Raw genomic sequence first — 16,485 nt, forward strand, 5'->3', positions numbered from 1 at the left:
TTTCTTCTTGTGTCAGTTCTCAAATCTACCTACAGCTTTGTCAATGGCTAATGCTCATTTAACATATGTAGTAAATATTGTATAAAATTGCTCTCATTAAATATTGTATATGTGCACTACATCAGCCATTAGCCAGTTCTCTCTCTAGATCTTAGGTCGGCCAATGAAAAACCTTGTGGATCAATGTGGCTTTAAAAATGGCTCATGTCAGTTGATTGTGGATGCATAGTTTTGAAAGTATGTGGGGTAGTAGTACAATACTGTAGGCATTGCTAAATACATTTTCCAAAAATAATGCATATTTGAGCTGTTTAACTGGTGTAACTCTTGGCTGAAGCATCAGTATGCAGCCTTTACCAAAATATTTCATTTTGCAGATTTGGAAGAGACAAGATAAAGAAGATGGTGCAGAAAGCCATACAGGGGAATAAGAGACAAAAAACGTCAGCATCGCATTATGTAGGATGTATCGCTCCTGTATTGGATTCAGTTTTGATCTCTTGAGTACTCTGCACTAGATTAAAGTGATGGAGTGAATACGTTGCAATGAGAAAAGATTTGTTTAAGTTCGGCTGTTTTTGTAATATGAAACTTTTTATTAAACCTTTCATGACTACATACTGTGTGTCAATAATTCAGCTCTCCAGAAAGCTAGGATTGAGATTAATACGCCAGTCTCCAAGATTACAAATAAAAACATTTGTTATTGTGTTGTTTCTGAGAGTTGCCCTGCATTTCTTTGCTTCATTGCATTTTAAAGAAACGAGAATAAGAGTTGTTGTTGAAATTTATTTTAGGATTTATTGTTTGAGGTTTTGAGCAACACCTTTGATAACACATTTTCATGTGGAGAACAAGGTCTTCCACCTTGTACAGCATTACCACACAAACAATAGTAAAAATTCAAAGGCAATTTTTTTTTTTTTTTTTTTAATGATATACAGTATTAGTGATTGTGATTAATTTCGGCTTTATTAGCAGAGATCAGAGTTTTTCTGATGACAAGCATAATGTTGCACTGTTAAAATCTTAAATCGTCTTAATCATCTTAAATCATATGCTATTTTCCCTTAATTATTCACATAAATGGCATATAGAAAATATGAATCTGTGTAACTAAACAATTAACCAACTTGACAAAAGAAAAATGAAGTAACCGTGTCACTTAATGTTACAAGTAAGATATGCTATGAGCATGTTTTAAATGCATAGCAATACGATGATAATCATTAAAAACATTTGACATGAAAGAACATTTGTATGCTTACATTAAAAACTGATAGGTGTGTAAAGATCATTTTAAGGCTAATTAAAAGTCATCAAAGCTTAAGTAGGACGTCTTAAAATGTCCCTTGCTTTTATACCATTAAAGTGGAAGTACAAGGTTTGATCAGGTGAACTGAAGAAAAGTCATTGCTTCTGAGCTGAAATCTTATTGAATCAGTTGATTTCAGTTGTGTCCCCTGCAGAGGTAGTCCTCCTGTTAACAAAACACACAAAACGTTTCTGTCAAGAATCGCTTGGGAATGTCTCCAATCCTCCCAGATAACAAGCTGTTCATATTTACTGTAAGTCATTGAGGTAGATTGTAAAATGGACTGTAATTAAGATCAGTGTTAATTTTGGGCAAGTCATATTACCTTGCATGCAGTAATAGCTGGTAGTTTTGCTTCATTCTTCAGCACCCTGAGGCCATGAAGCTGCACAAACCTTTCACACTAGGATAGAAAGTGGAGACAATAGATTTATAAGTGTAATGTACCATTGTTGTAAAAAACAGGGGAAGTGCTTCGTACAAAAGGTTAACGAAGTCTTCAAAGGTGCTCTCGGTAACTTTTGTCTTTGTGTCATCTTGAACTTACACTGACACCTAGTGGCTTGGATGCAACATCATTTAAAATCAATAGTTTTCAGTTTCAGATGCCATTGTAGAAATTTAGTATTCACAGTCAGCCATGATTACTTTAATCAATGAGTGAAAGTGTCAAATAACAGGACGGTTAATGAGATTAAGCGAGTAGTATTCGGCTGGTCATGTGATTCTAACATGGCAGCCCCCATGTGTGGACCCTCTCCATGTAGAACAAAACAGCTTATATAAGGTTACTGATATGACTGGAGTCTTCATTTTAATGTGTGTGGTCATGATTTCCTACATATATTGCAAAATTAAAATTCATGTCTTTAGGAGTTAAACGTTTTTAATGAGGAAAAAATTACTGAATGCACCTTTAAGTGTTTTTCAGTAAGAATCTGGGAGGTTTCACTATTTGCTTTAGTGCTGTAAATGAAAGCTGATTATAAGTGGTGCTTGTTAATGCCAAGGCAATACTAAGTGTTACCAGAAAGTGTCCAATTTTTTATTTTATTTTTTTAAATAAGGTGCCAAATGCAAGAATGGAACTTATACAAGAATAGCGCATAACCTATCCCACACAGTTTGTGCTACAGATATGATACCTCAAATCATGCAGCTTGTTGTGGCGAGGTGTGCTAATACTTTGTGAAAAAAATCGGACTTTTGCCTGGCAGACGGGTGGTGAAATCTTTGTAATTTACATTAAAGGAGAGACCCGAGTCATATTTAGGTACCGGAATCTCAGAGATTTCACAGTGGGCTCTTCAAACTTGGACCAGTACATAACCACCTAATAACACCTTAGCAACACCCTGGCAACAATCTAGAATACTTTAGCATAGTGATGGCGAGTTCTGCAAGGACTACTCACAATTTCTTCAGAAAATTTGCAAATATGGAAATAGATAGATTTGATTGATTTTTATCCCAGACCCAGACTTTCAATATTAGGTATGAAAATCCATTGTAAAAATACAAATGATTTCATGTTTAAAGCTAACATAATCTAAACAAAGAGTGAAATAAACATAAACCATTACCCTATTTATTGTGTGAAATTATTTCTATATATTTAAAAAAAAAAAATACATGACTGTCCCACAGTTGTCGTTTCATTTCCACCACATCAAACACTTTTGTCCTTTATTTATTTTTTCAAAAGTTAGTGTACTTGTCGAAAAAAGTGTCAGTGTACGTCTGAAATTAATGTGAGACAAGTGATGTTTGAAAAAAACTAAAAATGTAAATATCACTTGTGAGCAGAATATTTTTTTATAAGGTGTGATTTCCATTCAAGCTATAATTTTTGACAAATTATGCAAAATGTGTGAAAATATTATTTAACTGTGCATGTGTATTTAGGATACATTAAATGTTAGGTATGAAATTAGCCTTAGCAAGACAAAAGAAACTGGCTATTTTACTGTATAAAAAAAAAAAATGTAATGTCATATCCATCACCGTTATTTCCAACACAGAATTCTATTAAACACAATACACAATTTGAGACATGCTTTTAAGAAAAATTATGTAAATCTGCTGTGGTGCTTGTACATACACGGTTGTACATTTTTAGTTGACGTATTAAAAGAAAAATAGTGGTAGTGTGAAAAATATTTAATATATACTGTATATATATATTTAGACACCGATCAGCCATAACATTAAAACCACCTGCCTAATATCATGTAGGTCCCCCTCGTGCCGCCAAAACAGCTCTGACCCGTTGAGGCATGGACTCCACAGGACAGCTGGCACCAAGACATTAGCAGCAGATCCTTTAAGTCCTGTAAGTTGAGAGGTGAGGACTCCATGGATCGGACTTGTGGTCCAGCACATCCCATAGATGCTCAATCGGATTGAGATCTGGGGAATTTGGAGGCCAAGTCAACACCTTGAACTCTTTGTCATGTTCCTCAAACCATTCCTGAGCAATTTTTGCAGTGCGCATTATCCTGCTGAAAGAGGCCACTGCCATCAGGGAATACCGTTGCCATGAAGGGGTGTACGTGGTCTGTAACAATCTTTAGGTAGGTTGTACATGTCAAAGTAACATCCACATGAATGCCAGGACCCAAGGTTTCTCAACAGAACATTTCCCAGAGCAGAGACAGCCATCCACATGATATAAAAGAAAACATGATTCATCAGACCATGCCACCTTTTTCCATTGTTCCATGGTCCAGTTCTGATGCTCACATACCCATTGTAGGTGCTTTCGGCAGTGAACAGGGGTCAGCAAGGGCACTCTGACCGGTCTGCAGCTACACAGCCCCATACGCAGCAAGCTGCGATGCACCGTGTGCTCTGACAGCTTTCTGTCATGGCATTAAGTTTTTCAGCAATTTGTGCTACAGTAGCTTTTCTGTGGGATCGGATGAGATGGGCTAGCCTTCGCTCCCCACGCGCGTCAATGAGTTTTGGGCACCCATGACCCTGTCGCCGGTTCACCAGTTGTCCTTCCTTGGACCACTTTTGGTAGGTACTAACCACTGCATACCGGGAACACCCCACAAGACCTGCCGTTTTGGAGATGCTCTGACTCAGTTGTCTAGCCATCACAAGATCCTTACGCTTGACCATTTTTCCTGCTTCCAACACATGAAATTCAAGAACTGACCGTTCACTTGCTGCCCAACATATCCCACCCCTTGACAGGTGCCATTGTAACGAGATAATAAATGGTATTCACTTCACCTGTCAGTGGTTTTAATGTTGTTGCTGATCAGTGTGTGTGTGTATATATATATATATGTATGATGTGTTGTGCTCTTTACTTGAGGAATAGCATTCGGGTGAAAGTGGCATATCTTCTGAAGCTTAGCAGAGGTCTGGATCTCAGTGAAGTTGTGGCCCAAACGAAACTGAGACAGAACTGCTAGCTTCTTACAGGAATCACAGTCTGTGTGCACAGTGGACACTGGAGAAGACACAAATAATTCATATTTAGCATTATTACTAATTTACAGCAGAAAGAATTATTCTTCAATCACGGCTGGTTTGAGGATTTGCTAACACAGTGGGTCTAAAACTTTTTATGTCAAGCAACAAGTCTGACCAAATCAGAGCATCCAGCCCCACAAGGTTATTATTAAAGGATGATAAAAGATTTTAAAGATTTTTATTTCTATTTTATTTTCAATTTGTCATTCCAATTTAGTTTCATTTTTATAAGTTTAAGTACATCAATCCAAAAACATCAATGCAATTCTGGATCCATCTCGTGGGAGCTAGACACCGTACTGGTGTCATGCCGATTTTTCACCCCCAAGAATGGTTATGTTTAGGGGTAGGTGCAGATGTGACCAATGACTCCCTACTATGGTTAGGGTAACAGGTGGGTGTAGGGGTGGGCTTTAGGTACAGGGAACAGTTAGGTTGCGGGGAGTAAAGGCCCCAGCACACTTATGGAGAAGTTCTCTGTTCTTCGTTCAGAGGTAAAATGAACTTTGAAACAGCTGAGCAACAACATACTATTTGCGAACATTCAGACGCCAGCCACTCTGCAGGGGGAGGCCTTTTAGAGGTATATTGAAATATGAGAACGCTCAGGACTACATGTAAAACATCAACCAATGTGACATTAAAATGTTTTATTCAGGAGATAACATGTTTTTTGTCTTGTTTATATTCTAAATGCATAGTGCTAATGCACTAACACATAATATGCGACAATTACACTGTTGTAATTTATGATGACAAAGATACTACTGCAAAGAAGGGTGTATAAAAGAGTGTTAATGGACAGAATACAGACAAAAGAATGATGATAGGCATATCTTACTTTGGGCAGATGTGTGAATCGCTGTAGACAGACATGAGTCTGGGCACTAAAGAGTATTTGAGTGGATTTTATTCCTTTTGTACACTAATTAAACAAAAAAATGAATGACGTGTTCTTGGAAAATGTCTCTACGAGATTGATCGTACTGATGAAGGTAAATTTGCACCAGCTCGCTTATAACTGCATGCTAGTGTGTTCATGTTGACTGATCTTAACTGACTGAACAGGCCTTAGCTATTGGCCTCAAAGTAGGTTGAGCTCCAGGTCACACCTACCGAATGTTTTTAGTAGCTTTCTTTAGTAAGAAGTTTTCCTAGCTGTTACGAACCAAAGAAACGAACTCAAAAACACCTTCTTGTGGACAGATTTTGTTCTAAATGATGTCACATCCATTTGTTCTTCGATTTCGTAAGAAGTATGCAGGGGCCTTAAGAATCTGGGGGGAGTCAGATTTCGGCAAATCAATGGCACCTTAAGAGCTGCCATAACGCAAGAATCACTGCTGGTAATGTGACTTAATGTTTTTTGCTTTTTTTTTAGTGTTGATTAGTTTCAGTATTTTTATTTTTAGTATTTTAGAGCTGTCAAAGCTAATGCATTAATTGACATAATTAAAATATATCTAACAGTGGTAATTTCTCAGGGCTATCTAGATACTGTATATCACGGAGCACATTTACATGCACACCAATACATTGATTACTCCCAAATATCAGCTTATTTAAAAAATCTCAACAAAGCAAGAAATCTGCATTTACATGACATTTGACAACGTGCGCACATTTGATGAGCCGGTAAGAATTGCGGTAAAGGTGTTTACGTGCAACGTGAAATCGGGGTAATGGGCAAAGATCTAGGTGTGTTGGCTGGGTTATTCTTAAGTGGTTTATGACCTTACCCCCATTAATGACAGTCGTTAATTGCATTTACATGACCACACACGTTGTCGGCTTATTAAGCATAATCGTGTAAGAACGTTCATGTAAACGTGTTCCACAATCTAATGGCATTTTCATTCTTATTAATGGGGGCTTGTAAAGGTTTAAAATTCTCAACAACAAAAAAACATATATATGGAATAACATCATCAGGATTTGCACAAATATGTGGAGTCCATGCCAGCTCGAGTGCATGCTGTCATTAAAAGGGGCACATAGCAAATATTTAGAAATTCTAAAATTCATGTGAATTTTTTTCAACATTTAACTGAAATTGTTATGTTGATAATGTAATTTGTTATGAAAAAATCTATATTAGAAAAATGCAAAAGAGAAGCATTTTCCCATATGAACTCACCGTATATATATATATATATATATATATATATATATATATATATATATATATATGTAACAGAGTTGTGTACAAAAGTTTGAGAACCTCTGTTCTACGTGACAAGTGTGTGCTCGCCTCTGCTAATCAGGCTACTTACATAGTATTGGTGTCTCTGGGAAGACACACAGCCCCAGCACAGTACAGATAGTATGTGGAGGGGCGGAGGACAATAGAAGTTCAATGATCTTCTTTCCATACGTTTCTATAAAGCTGTCACACATGTCCTTATATTGTGCAGGCAAATAGTCGCAGATTTTCTCCAGAAGCTTCACTATGACTTCCTGAAACGGGTCCGACCAAAAAAATCAGGAGCATTTTATTTTTTAAAGTCCTGCAAGTCAATACAATTTCAAAGCATTCATTTCTATTTGCTATTCCATTTTAAACTAATTTATACTTGATTAAATATGAAACTGATATCCAACAGATGTGTATGCCTTACTTCAGTTCTTTCTTTTGGCAACATGCTCTCCAGTGTCTTTATTAGGAACAGACAGAAGGTACAGATAGGATTGACACGAACCTAGGAAACAGGAAACAGTGTAACTTTTGATAACTGTCATATTAAATATTAGTTTATCCACTAACTGAATTTAACATAGCTTATAGTTGCAATATAGTTGTCAAATGTTCCATTTTCCAGCAGAAATCCAATTATTTTGCTTTATTTTATGACTAGAACCATCAGAATAGAAGCATGGTCTCAAGGTGACTGATTTTGCCAAGTTACAGGACATTTGACTGGATCATCATCTTTGTTGGTCCTGAAACACCATTCCTGTCAGACACATGTCCTAACCCTGGCCGTAACCCCAATCCCAAAACCCAGAGGGAATTGATTAGTTGATAAAAATGTTGTTCAAACACCAATCCTAGCCTTAAAAGTTTAGTTCATCCAAAAATGCAAATTCTCTCATCATCACATTATTTCTTCTGCAGAACACAAAGATGTTTTAAAAAATATCTCAGCTCTGTAGATCCATACAATGCGAGTGAATGGGGTCCAAAAATGTAAAGCTCCAAAAAGCACATAAAGGCAGCATAAAATTAAGTTATAAGACATAATTGGTTTAATCCATGTCTTCTGAAGGAATCCAGTTTTTTTTCTTTTTGTTGAGAACAGGCCAAAATATAACTCCTCTTTTACAGTACATATTGACATTTGCTGTCTCCTTGGCGGTCATGATTTCAAACTCGATTACACTTCCTAGAGCCATCTAGCGCTCTGCGAATGCGTCAAGCACTAGGAAGTGTAATCGAGCTTGAAATCATGATCATGGCTAGAGATTGCAATGGCAAGATGTAAAGGGAAAAGGGAGTTACATTTTGGTCTGTTCTCACCCAAAACCTATAAGATTGCTTCAGAAGACATTGGAGTCTTATGGATTACTTTTCTACTGTGCTTTTTAGGGGCTTTAAAGGACCCCATTCACTTGCATTGTATGGACCTACAGAGCTGACATATTCTTCTAAAAATCTTTGTCTGGGTTCTGCAGAAGAAAGAAAGTCAAACACATCTGGGATGGCATGAGGGTGAGTAAATAATGAGAGAATTTTCATTTTTGGGTGAACTATTCCTTTAAGGCTAACCTTAAAATCTGATTGGTTGATCAAATGTTGTTTTAGGACCATCGAGGTACACATCCGCCAAAACCACAGTGCCAAAATCATTAGAATAAAGTAAAAAGTAAATACAAGTTAAAAAATTTTAAAAATCAGCTAGATGAAACCCTTAATGCACCACTTCAAGCAACATGTGAACCTTAATGTACACTGAAACTTGTTACATAATGTTCTAATAATAATCTTACATATCAAAGATGTGGACTAAAAATCTGTAACTTGGACTCAAGGTAGATTTAGGTCACAATCCAGACATAATTCTTCACCGTGCAAAGCAATACTTCAGACAATGTCTGGGTAACGAGTACATTAATGACTTCTTGGATCTTTTGTATGTCTAATGCTTACCTCTTGACTAGTTCCTCTTAAGGGATTTGCATAAAGGAAACCGGACTCATTCAGACCAACACTCAGCACTGATGTGGCTTTTCTGTCTGTCGGGATGCTGCATAGTCCCAACAGTGAACATATGTCACCTTCTTTGTGATTCTGTGGTGAAGGTACAAAAAAAAAAAAATGCAATAATATAATGGCTGTGCAATATTATTCAACAACAAATTATTACATATTGCTCATGTTATTGGTCACGTAATATATTATTATTATTTTTATTTATAAAATGCATTTTTGTTCAAGCATTTTGATTAAGGAAACAAATGAATCACGACACATTAGGATGCATTTCTAGGGGGTTTAGTCCACCAATTAAAAATAGTACCACTGTACATAGTACCATTCTGAAACATTTTCAATATATTAAATAAATAAAATGTTGACGTTGTGGCTGTGCATTAAGAAACAACCATTGTCAGTAAGTGTAAGATTTTAAACAGAGAGATACTCACTGCCAGTTCACTGAGATACTGTATGGCCAAATGTAGATATTTATTTGATCCATCCGTGCACCAAAACATATTGGGGAGTTCATGACAAAATTTGCTGAGAGCTTCTTCAACAAGATTCTGTGAAGAGGGGATAGCTTAAGAAATAGACACTCAATCATGAATACAACAGAAGATCATGAGCTAAAAACATTTAAAAATAAAAATTTTTTTTTATTGTAAATGCAGTCAGCGTTGGGTAGAATTGGGCTTCATGTAATCTGTATTATGTAATCTGATTACAAAATAAAGTACTTGCAATTAGGTTACAATACATTTTAAAATGTGCGTAATCAGATTAGTTACTTTTTATGGATTTCACTACATATAGATTACATTACCTATTAGTATTGATTTTTGAGGAGTAGCCAAACACTTTCATTGTTTAATGAAAGTGTGTAAAGGAGTGTCAACTTAATACACTTAGGGTGGGTTGCACAAACCAGGATTAATCTTAAATTTAGATTAAATCAAGGTTTATCAGATAAGTCTGTTGCACCCAACTTTAAACCTTGTTTAAAAATAATCAGGGTTACATTTTAATACATCGATTTGATCCTGATTTAAATTTGACAGTAAATCTGAGTTAACTTTAATTCTGTAGCTCCAATATTTAAATCTCAGTAAGGGATTAACTTTAAATTTGCAGCTGAGGTGGTTTAAATAAAAAACGGACCAACAATTAAACATGAATGACTTGGTAAACGAACAGTGGATGTGCCGTCAGCCTTCTGAGAGACGTTTATCATATTATTTATGTCTATTATGATCCGAAATCTTGGGCTGCTTGCCGCGATGCACGCTTTTAAATTCGGTGTGTGAGTTGGGCGGCGCGATTATGGAATTATATGTGTGCCACAATTCTGCGCGCACAAAATTATATTTTGAGTACGCAACATATTTTAAGAGCACAAAAATGTTCTGTGTGTGCAAAATAATACTTTGAGCATTTAAGATTTTATTTTGAGAACACAAAAATGTTCTGCATGTGCAAGAGGAAATTTTGAGCGCACAAAATGTTATTTTGCACGCGCGTGAACTCAGTTTTGTAAAGCAATGTATCTTCTTTCAAAGATGAATTCACTTTGAGCAGGCAAAAATCTATTTTGCACTTGAATAAAGTTTATTTGAATGTGAATTTGCACAGAATTCTGAAATGTATGTAACTCCACTGTTTTTTGTGTGTGCTAGATCTCACTCGCTCTTCTCCTATTTTTTTTAACAGCCTTGTATATTATAAATATTATGAATATTATAAATATTGCCTAAATTAACATTCTATTCTTGATAATAAATTAGAAAAGCTGTTTATGTTTGTATTTCAAAGCTGTGGGGTCTCTTGAAATGTTCAGTATGCTGTTTTTATGACGTTTATGCATTCTACCACAATCCTGGCAACACTGATTAATGGAAGAAATGGAAGAAAAGGAAAAGAGGCTAAATATGTCTCCTATCATAGTTTGTGGTAAATTAAATGTACAGTATATTGAACCTCAATTGTTTGAGACTGCAAAAAGTTTTAAAAAATAGAAAGAAATCCCTAGCATTGCATGATCCCAGGCAACTATATTTTGAAAAACTTACATTACAGTAAGTTAAGCCTTACAGCATTCCTGATATGTCTATAATCCATAGGATATATATATTTTGTAATGATAACTGCATACAGTATATAAAGTGTGCACTGAACTTGGAACATTGTGCCTGTTGGCTCTTCTGCAATGTTTACACTGAGATGTTCATGGCTGCTGTAGCTATCTGAACTGTCCAATTGAAGAGTGCTTGTAAGCAGCTTCTAATAGCCAATCCTGATGTAGGAGGCGGGACTTGTTGGAATACAGTTGGAAAAGCAAACGAGCAGTCTAAAGTTCCATGCACATACAGAGGGCATACGAGGAGAGATAACGAGTGAGATCTTGCACAAGCAATAAAAATGTATTAATCTTTGCAAGAAGATACATTGCTTTACAAAACTGAGTTCAAGCACAAACAAAATAACTTTCTGTGTGTTCAAAATATCATCTAGTGCGTGCAAAATATGTTTGTGCGCTCAAAAATATCATCTTGTGCATGCAAAAAAAAAATGTGTGCGCTCAAAATATCAACTTGCGTGCACAGAACATTTTTGTGTGCTCAAAATATAATTTTGCATGCTCAAAATCAGGGGCGTAGATTCCAGGGGGGATGGGGGAGCGACAGGAGGGTGTTATCCCCCCCCCCCCCCCCCCCCCCATTATTTAGTCCATGATCAATGGAAATATGTAAATGCTTCACGCTGCAACCCCCCAATGTTCAAGCCAAATCTACGCCCTTGCTACAAAATCTACAATTTTGCGTGCGCAGAATTTTATACAACTCCATACGCGATTACCAGCTGCCCCATTCTTTACATGCGGGGACACGGGACAGAGACAGGTCTCTCGAGGAGAAGCGAGAAGAGAGCGTTATTCGGCATTTAACGATAGCGGTAATAAGCCACAAGTGATCTTTACTGCTCCCCTCCTCTCTACTCGTTTCAGTCAGCAGCATGGGCTGTTCATTTCTGGTTACACTTTTTCTTAGTTAGTACACGCTGCTGCGACATTATCTTCATCTGCTTGATCAGCCCTGTGTACTAACAATCTACAGCTAAATTCAGAATCCATCATGGCGGACAAAATTAATCGCAGGTGAACGTTTTAATCACGGGTTTAAAGTTTAATCTCTGATTTGTTAAACCATATATAAAATTAAGTGGTGCAACACAATTCAAATTAAAATAAAATTTAGATCAACAAACCTTGGATTAGCTCTAAACTCCGCTTAATTTAATCGTTATTGGTGCAACCCACCCTTAAAATTAGATTTTCATCAAAACAAGCAATAAGTAATCCAAAAATGATCTAAAAAGTGTCATCTAAAAAAAATTACATAACTGATTACAAATTTGGTTGTGTAATCAGTACCAGATTACATTTCAGAAGTAATCTATCAGATACTGAGTGCAGTTTATACATAAATAAAAATAACATGATCTAAAATAAAAAACTACAGTAAACTTTTCTTTTACTTGTAGTACACTAATTATAGTCATTTACATTAATATGTGTAGTATTTTATTTTTTAGTATACCACACAGTACAGCACCAATCCTCAGGCAAAAACTTGTGAGCGTTCTAGTCAAAACTTCTCTCTATGATGTATCAAATGTGTTTTTAAAGTATAGTTTGATGAAATTAGTAGTTTAATACTTCAAGTGTAGAAAATGGAAACACATCACACTGAACTTTGAACAATAAGGAACAAATGTGAGCCAGAAACCATAGATACCTCACATGGCTCAGCTGCCATGAGAAAGTAAAACTAGATCTGTACTTGCAATTGCAAGTTTCACTTCCCTAAAGCTATTAGTACAATGACCATCCCATAGCATCCTTTGGTATTTACCCTTTATTTGATAATTTTTTTTTTATGTGCGAGAGGTCAGATATACAGAAAATGTTTAAACATTTAATACTGTTGACACTACGGATCTTTGATTACCAACAGTTCAATTAGTTACAATGGATTTCAGTGACATCTACTTCAGAGTATACATCACACACACACACACACTCACACACACACACACACACACACACACACACACACACACACACACACAAATGTACCTGTGAGTCTTGATTGGAGAGCATTTCCCTCAACAACTGTACAATCCTGTTGCAATCACTGCACATGTTGTTCATCTAAATAATGACAATGGCAGTGGAATATTTGCAATGAAGTTGCATTATGCTTGATCATGATCTCTTTTGGTCATACATTCTGGTATAAATGTAACGAAAAAGTTATTTTATTAGATGCATTCTGTAATAATGCTTCAGTGTAATAATCTTCATGAAACATGCACAATCAAAAGAATGCTAGAATGTATCAGGTTCTAAAATAAAACCGCAAACTCTCACAACCTCTTTTTAGGATTTGTAATTTACATGACATACACATACACTTTATTAGAAAGAAGGAAGTGTAAAAATAACCAGGTTCTCAGATCTTCTTTTCAGTTCACAGATGTTAGTGCATTTATTATTTGTAAAAATGTGCCAAACCTCTGCTCATCTAGACATTTCTATTCATAAGACTTTTGTATGATCAGTTCTGCTAATGAATGGATCATTATCTAAATGCCCCAAATAGCTAGGTATGTTGTCACATTATACGGGGTAAGTTGTCAAAACCTGCCATTAAATAAATAGCCTGGCTGATGTTTTTCAGATAAATTAAAAAAGTTCATCAATTATGAAGCACAAAAAGCTAAATATAAAAGGTAACACAAAAATATCAAATGCTTTGACCAAAATACATTGTAATTATTAACTGTGTAAGATAACAACAAATAAAACAGAATCCGATATTTATGAAAAAACACTACATAACATTTTACCATAACTTCTTGCACATGCATAGATTACATTGTAAATGCAGCATGTTATTTGTCAACCATTCATCACTCACCTGTAGAGGGCTGGATGTTTGCTGTGTGTAGCGGTGAAGATCGAGATCTACACTTCTGGCCCATCCTATAGAGAAACCAGGAATGGTATTTAACGCTAATTAATCCTCTCTGCACTGTACGACCATATTAGTTAACTTACCAGGAAACCGATTGGAAAATGAAAGAGCTGATTTGAGCATTTTAAACATTTTAAAACGTAACTTTTCATTAATTTTAGTACACTTGGAGAAGGCTACAGAGAATAATGTTTAGGCTATTATAAGTGCAGGCTTCATATTTTAATAGTGGAATTTGATTGCATATATGGTCAAGCAAAATATATAAAACAGGTCCAGCCTCGGTTAACATTTTAATTTTCTTACCTGAAGACAGAGTAGAAGTGAACACTAAAAGAGATACGATGGCAAACTCCATTGTCTGCATTGTAGAAATGCTTTAGTGGAATGATTTGATCTGGAGTAAAGAGTGTTCTTCCACTGCAGTCAATATATCTTAAAACTAATGCAGATCAGGGTGTCGTCTGTTCATATGGTAAACCACTCAAGAATCTTTCCGGTCTGATATTCACTTGCGTTTTTGATTCGTATTATTGTACTTTGAGGAAGTAGGCTAACTTTAACCACTGGCCAGCAACAGTCATCCTTTAAAGCATTTTTCTTTTAATCCAATCCAGTTTACATTTTATTTCGGTCAATCTTTCTTACAGCTTTTTTTCCAATAGTTTTGAAATTGAACTGTTATTTGTCTGTAGATCTATACTGTACTAAATATGTCTAATCTATCACTCTCTAGTAGAAGAGTAGAAAAGCTAATATATTAACACATAGCTAGCTAATAACAATAATAAAAAAATAATATGCAGATGAGCAGATGAAAGCTTCTATAGGGAGGAAATTACTATGAAAGTTGCTTAAATTCCCTCCCAAATCGGTCTTGCAAGGTGTACATTAGTAAATATACAATAGCTAATATGGTGCATGCATGAGGCTATACAGAATATATGGGGCCTATATTTATTGCATTATTCTGTATTATTGTATAATAGAAGTATACAAACGTCAACAGATTTCTAAAGCTTCAAACAGCATCTTTGTTACATTTACAGTTATTCATTTAGCAGATGCTTTTATCCAAAGCGACTTACAAATTAGGAATACAACAGAAGCGATTCATCCTAAGGAGGCAGTAATAAGTGCTGTAATACAAAGTTGCAGATTTCTCAGAGAAGCGCCAGTAGAGAGGAAGGTGAGGGACAGAGGTGAAAGAATGTTTTTCTTTTCTTAGAAGAAAGAAGACAGTTATTGCATTAGTAGGACTGGGACAAGTGCTCCCGAAAGAGATACGTCTTTAGATGTTTCCTGAAGGTGGCCAGAGAATCAGCTGCTCGGGTGGGTTTTGGCAGGTCATTCCTCCAGCGAGGAACGGTTGAACAGTTGAAAAATGTCTGAGAGAGTTATTTTGTGCCTTTGTGAGATGGCACCACGAGGCGCTGCTGGTGATCGTAAACTTCTGGAAGGCACATAAACTCAAAGAAGCTGTGATGCCCATTGCTGTGAGAGTTGAAAGGAGGATCTGGTGGTTGACAATGTCGAAAGCAGCAGACAGGTCCAGTAGAATGAGGACAGATGATTTGGATGCTGCTCTCGCCAGCCTCAGAGCATTGTTATGGTAATGTTTACGTAACCTTTAAAAACAGCCTGATCTCACAGAAAAAGACATACATCTGTAACTTTCATGTTTCGTGAAACACTTAATTGCTAATTTACATTATAATGCCATTATGATGATTGATATTAAAAATAGCCTACTAGTTATTCTTACTCATATGTACCCTATCCATTATATTTGAAGGTTTTAATACAGTTTTCTTCAAAACAGTATTCTTAATTGAGCAAAGAGTCTGGAGAGATTTAATTCCAATAAGTTTAGGAAGTTATCAGTGACACTGAATTTATAAATATAAAGTTATTCTGATATCAAATGTAATTCAAAGGCCTATGTACCTTGCGAAAATGCACATACTGTACTTATGTTTCAGGCAACCTAAACGTTCTTCATGCAATAACAACTAAAGCTGGTTTATCCAATGTCAAAATGCTATTACTGGATAATCTGAGTACATTTGGTTACATCAATGAAAACATTTTTAAGGGTCAAGTAGAAATAGCTCCTTTAAAGAAACAACTGCAAATCTAGATCTATCTATCTATATCATTTCCTATATATAGGAAGTTTATATATAGTGACCTTTAGTGACCCAGGACCTCATTCCACCACCTCTACCTTATCCATTTTTGTAGTTATGCCTCACCTCTTTAGTATTCCTCAATCTTTGGTGTAACAATATATATAGGCTAACAACCCTATACAATATATATATATATATATATATATATATATATATATATATATATTTATATATATAACATTGAAATTGGTACTTTAATTCACCAAAGTGGCATTCAACTGATCACAAAGTATAGTCAGGACATTACTGATGTAAAAAACA

General features: G+C 35.7%; 2 protein-coding genes across 2 annotated transcripts in view; one reads left to right on the plus strand and one right to left on the minus strand.

Annotated features, from left to right (window-relative positions):
* LOC127421572 (U4/U6.U5 tri-snRNP-associated protein 2-like) overlaps positions 1-717 on the plus strand; it is a 28,937-nt gene extending 28,220 nt beyond the window's left edge. The window contains exon 13 of the mRNA XM_051664705.1: positions 378-717. Coding sequence (XP_051520665.1) covers positions 378-431 — 54 coding nt within the window. The 3' untranslated portion in view covers positions 432-717. The remainder of the gene's footprint in view (positions 1-377) is intronic.
* A 58-nt stretch (positions 718-775) lies between these two features.
* LOC127421580 (prosaposin-like) lies at positions 776-14,561 on the minus strand. Its single transcript, XM_051664716.1, has 10 exons — positions 14,339-14,561; positions 13,976-14,040; positions 13,132-13,206; positions 9,446-9,562; positions 8,949-9,089; positions 7,420-7,500; positions 7,075-7,258; positions 4,636-4,778; positions 1,641-1,718; positions 776-1,480 (listed from the first exon to the last, which is right to left on the minus strand). Exons 1-10 carry the CDS (start codon positions 14,397-14,399, stop codon positions 1,451-1,453), a joined length of 975 nt encoding a protein of 324 aa, XP_051520676.1. The 5' UTR covers positions 14,400-14,561; the 3' UTR covers positions 776-1,450.
* Positions 14,562-16,485: the final 1,924 nt, after the last annotated feature.

This window comes from Myxocyprinus asiaticus, chromosome 3 (genome assembly GCF_019703515.2).
Source record: "Myxocyprinus asiaticus isolate MX2 ecotype Aquarium Trade chromosome 3, UBuf_Myxa_2, whole genome shotgun sequence".
NCBI lineage: Eukaryota > Metazoa > Chordata > Actinopteri > Cypriniformes > Catostomidae > Myxocyprinus > Myxocyprinus asiaticus.

What these genes read in the sequence shown, in the direction of transcription:
- LOC127421580 (XM_051664716.1), bottom strand. Translation starts at nt 14,399, where the DNA reads ATGCAGACAATGGAGTTTGCCATCGTATCTCTTTTAGTGTTCACTTCT. An exon ending in TCTCCAATCAAGACTCACAG is followed by an intron (nt 9,563 to 13,131) that starts GTACATTTGTGT and finishes CCCTCTTCACAG; the next exon opens with AATCTTGTTGAAGAAGCTCT. An exon ending in ACCCGAATGCTATTCCTCAA is followed by an intron (nt 1,719 to 4,635) that starts GTAAAGAGCACA and finishes TTTCTATCCTAG; the next exon opens with TGTGAAAGGTTTGTGCAGCT.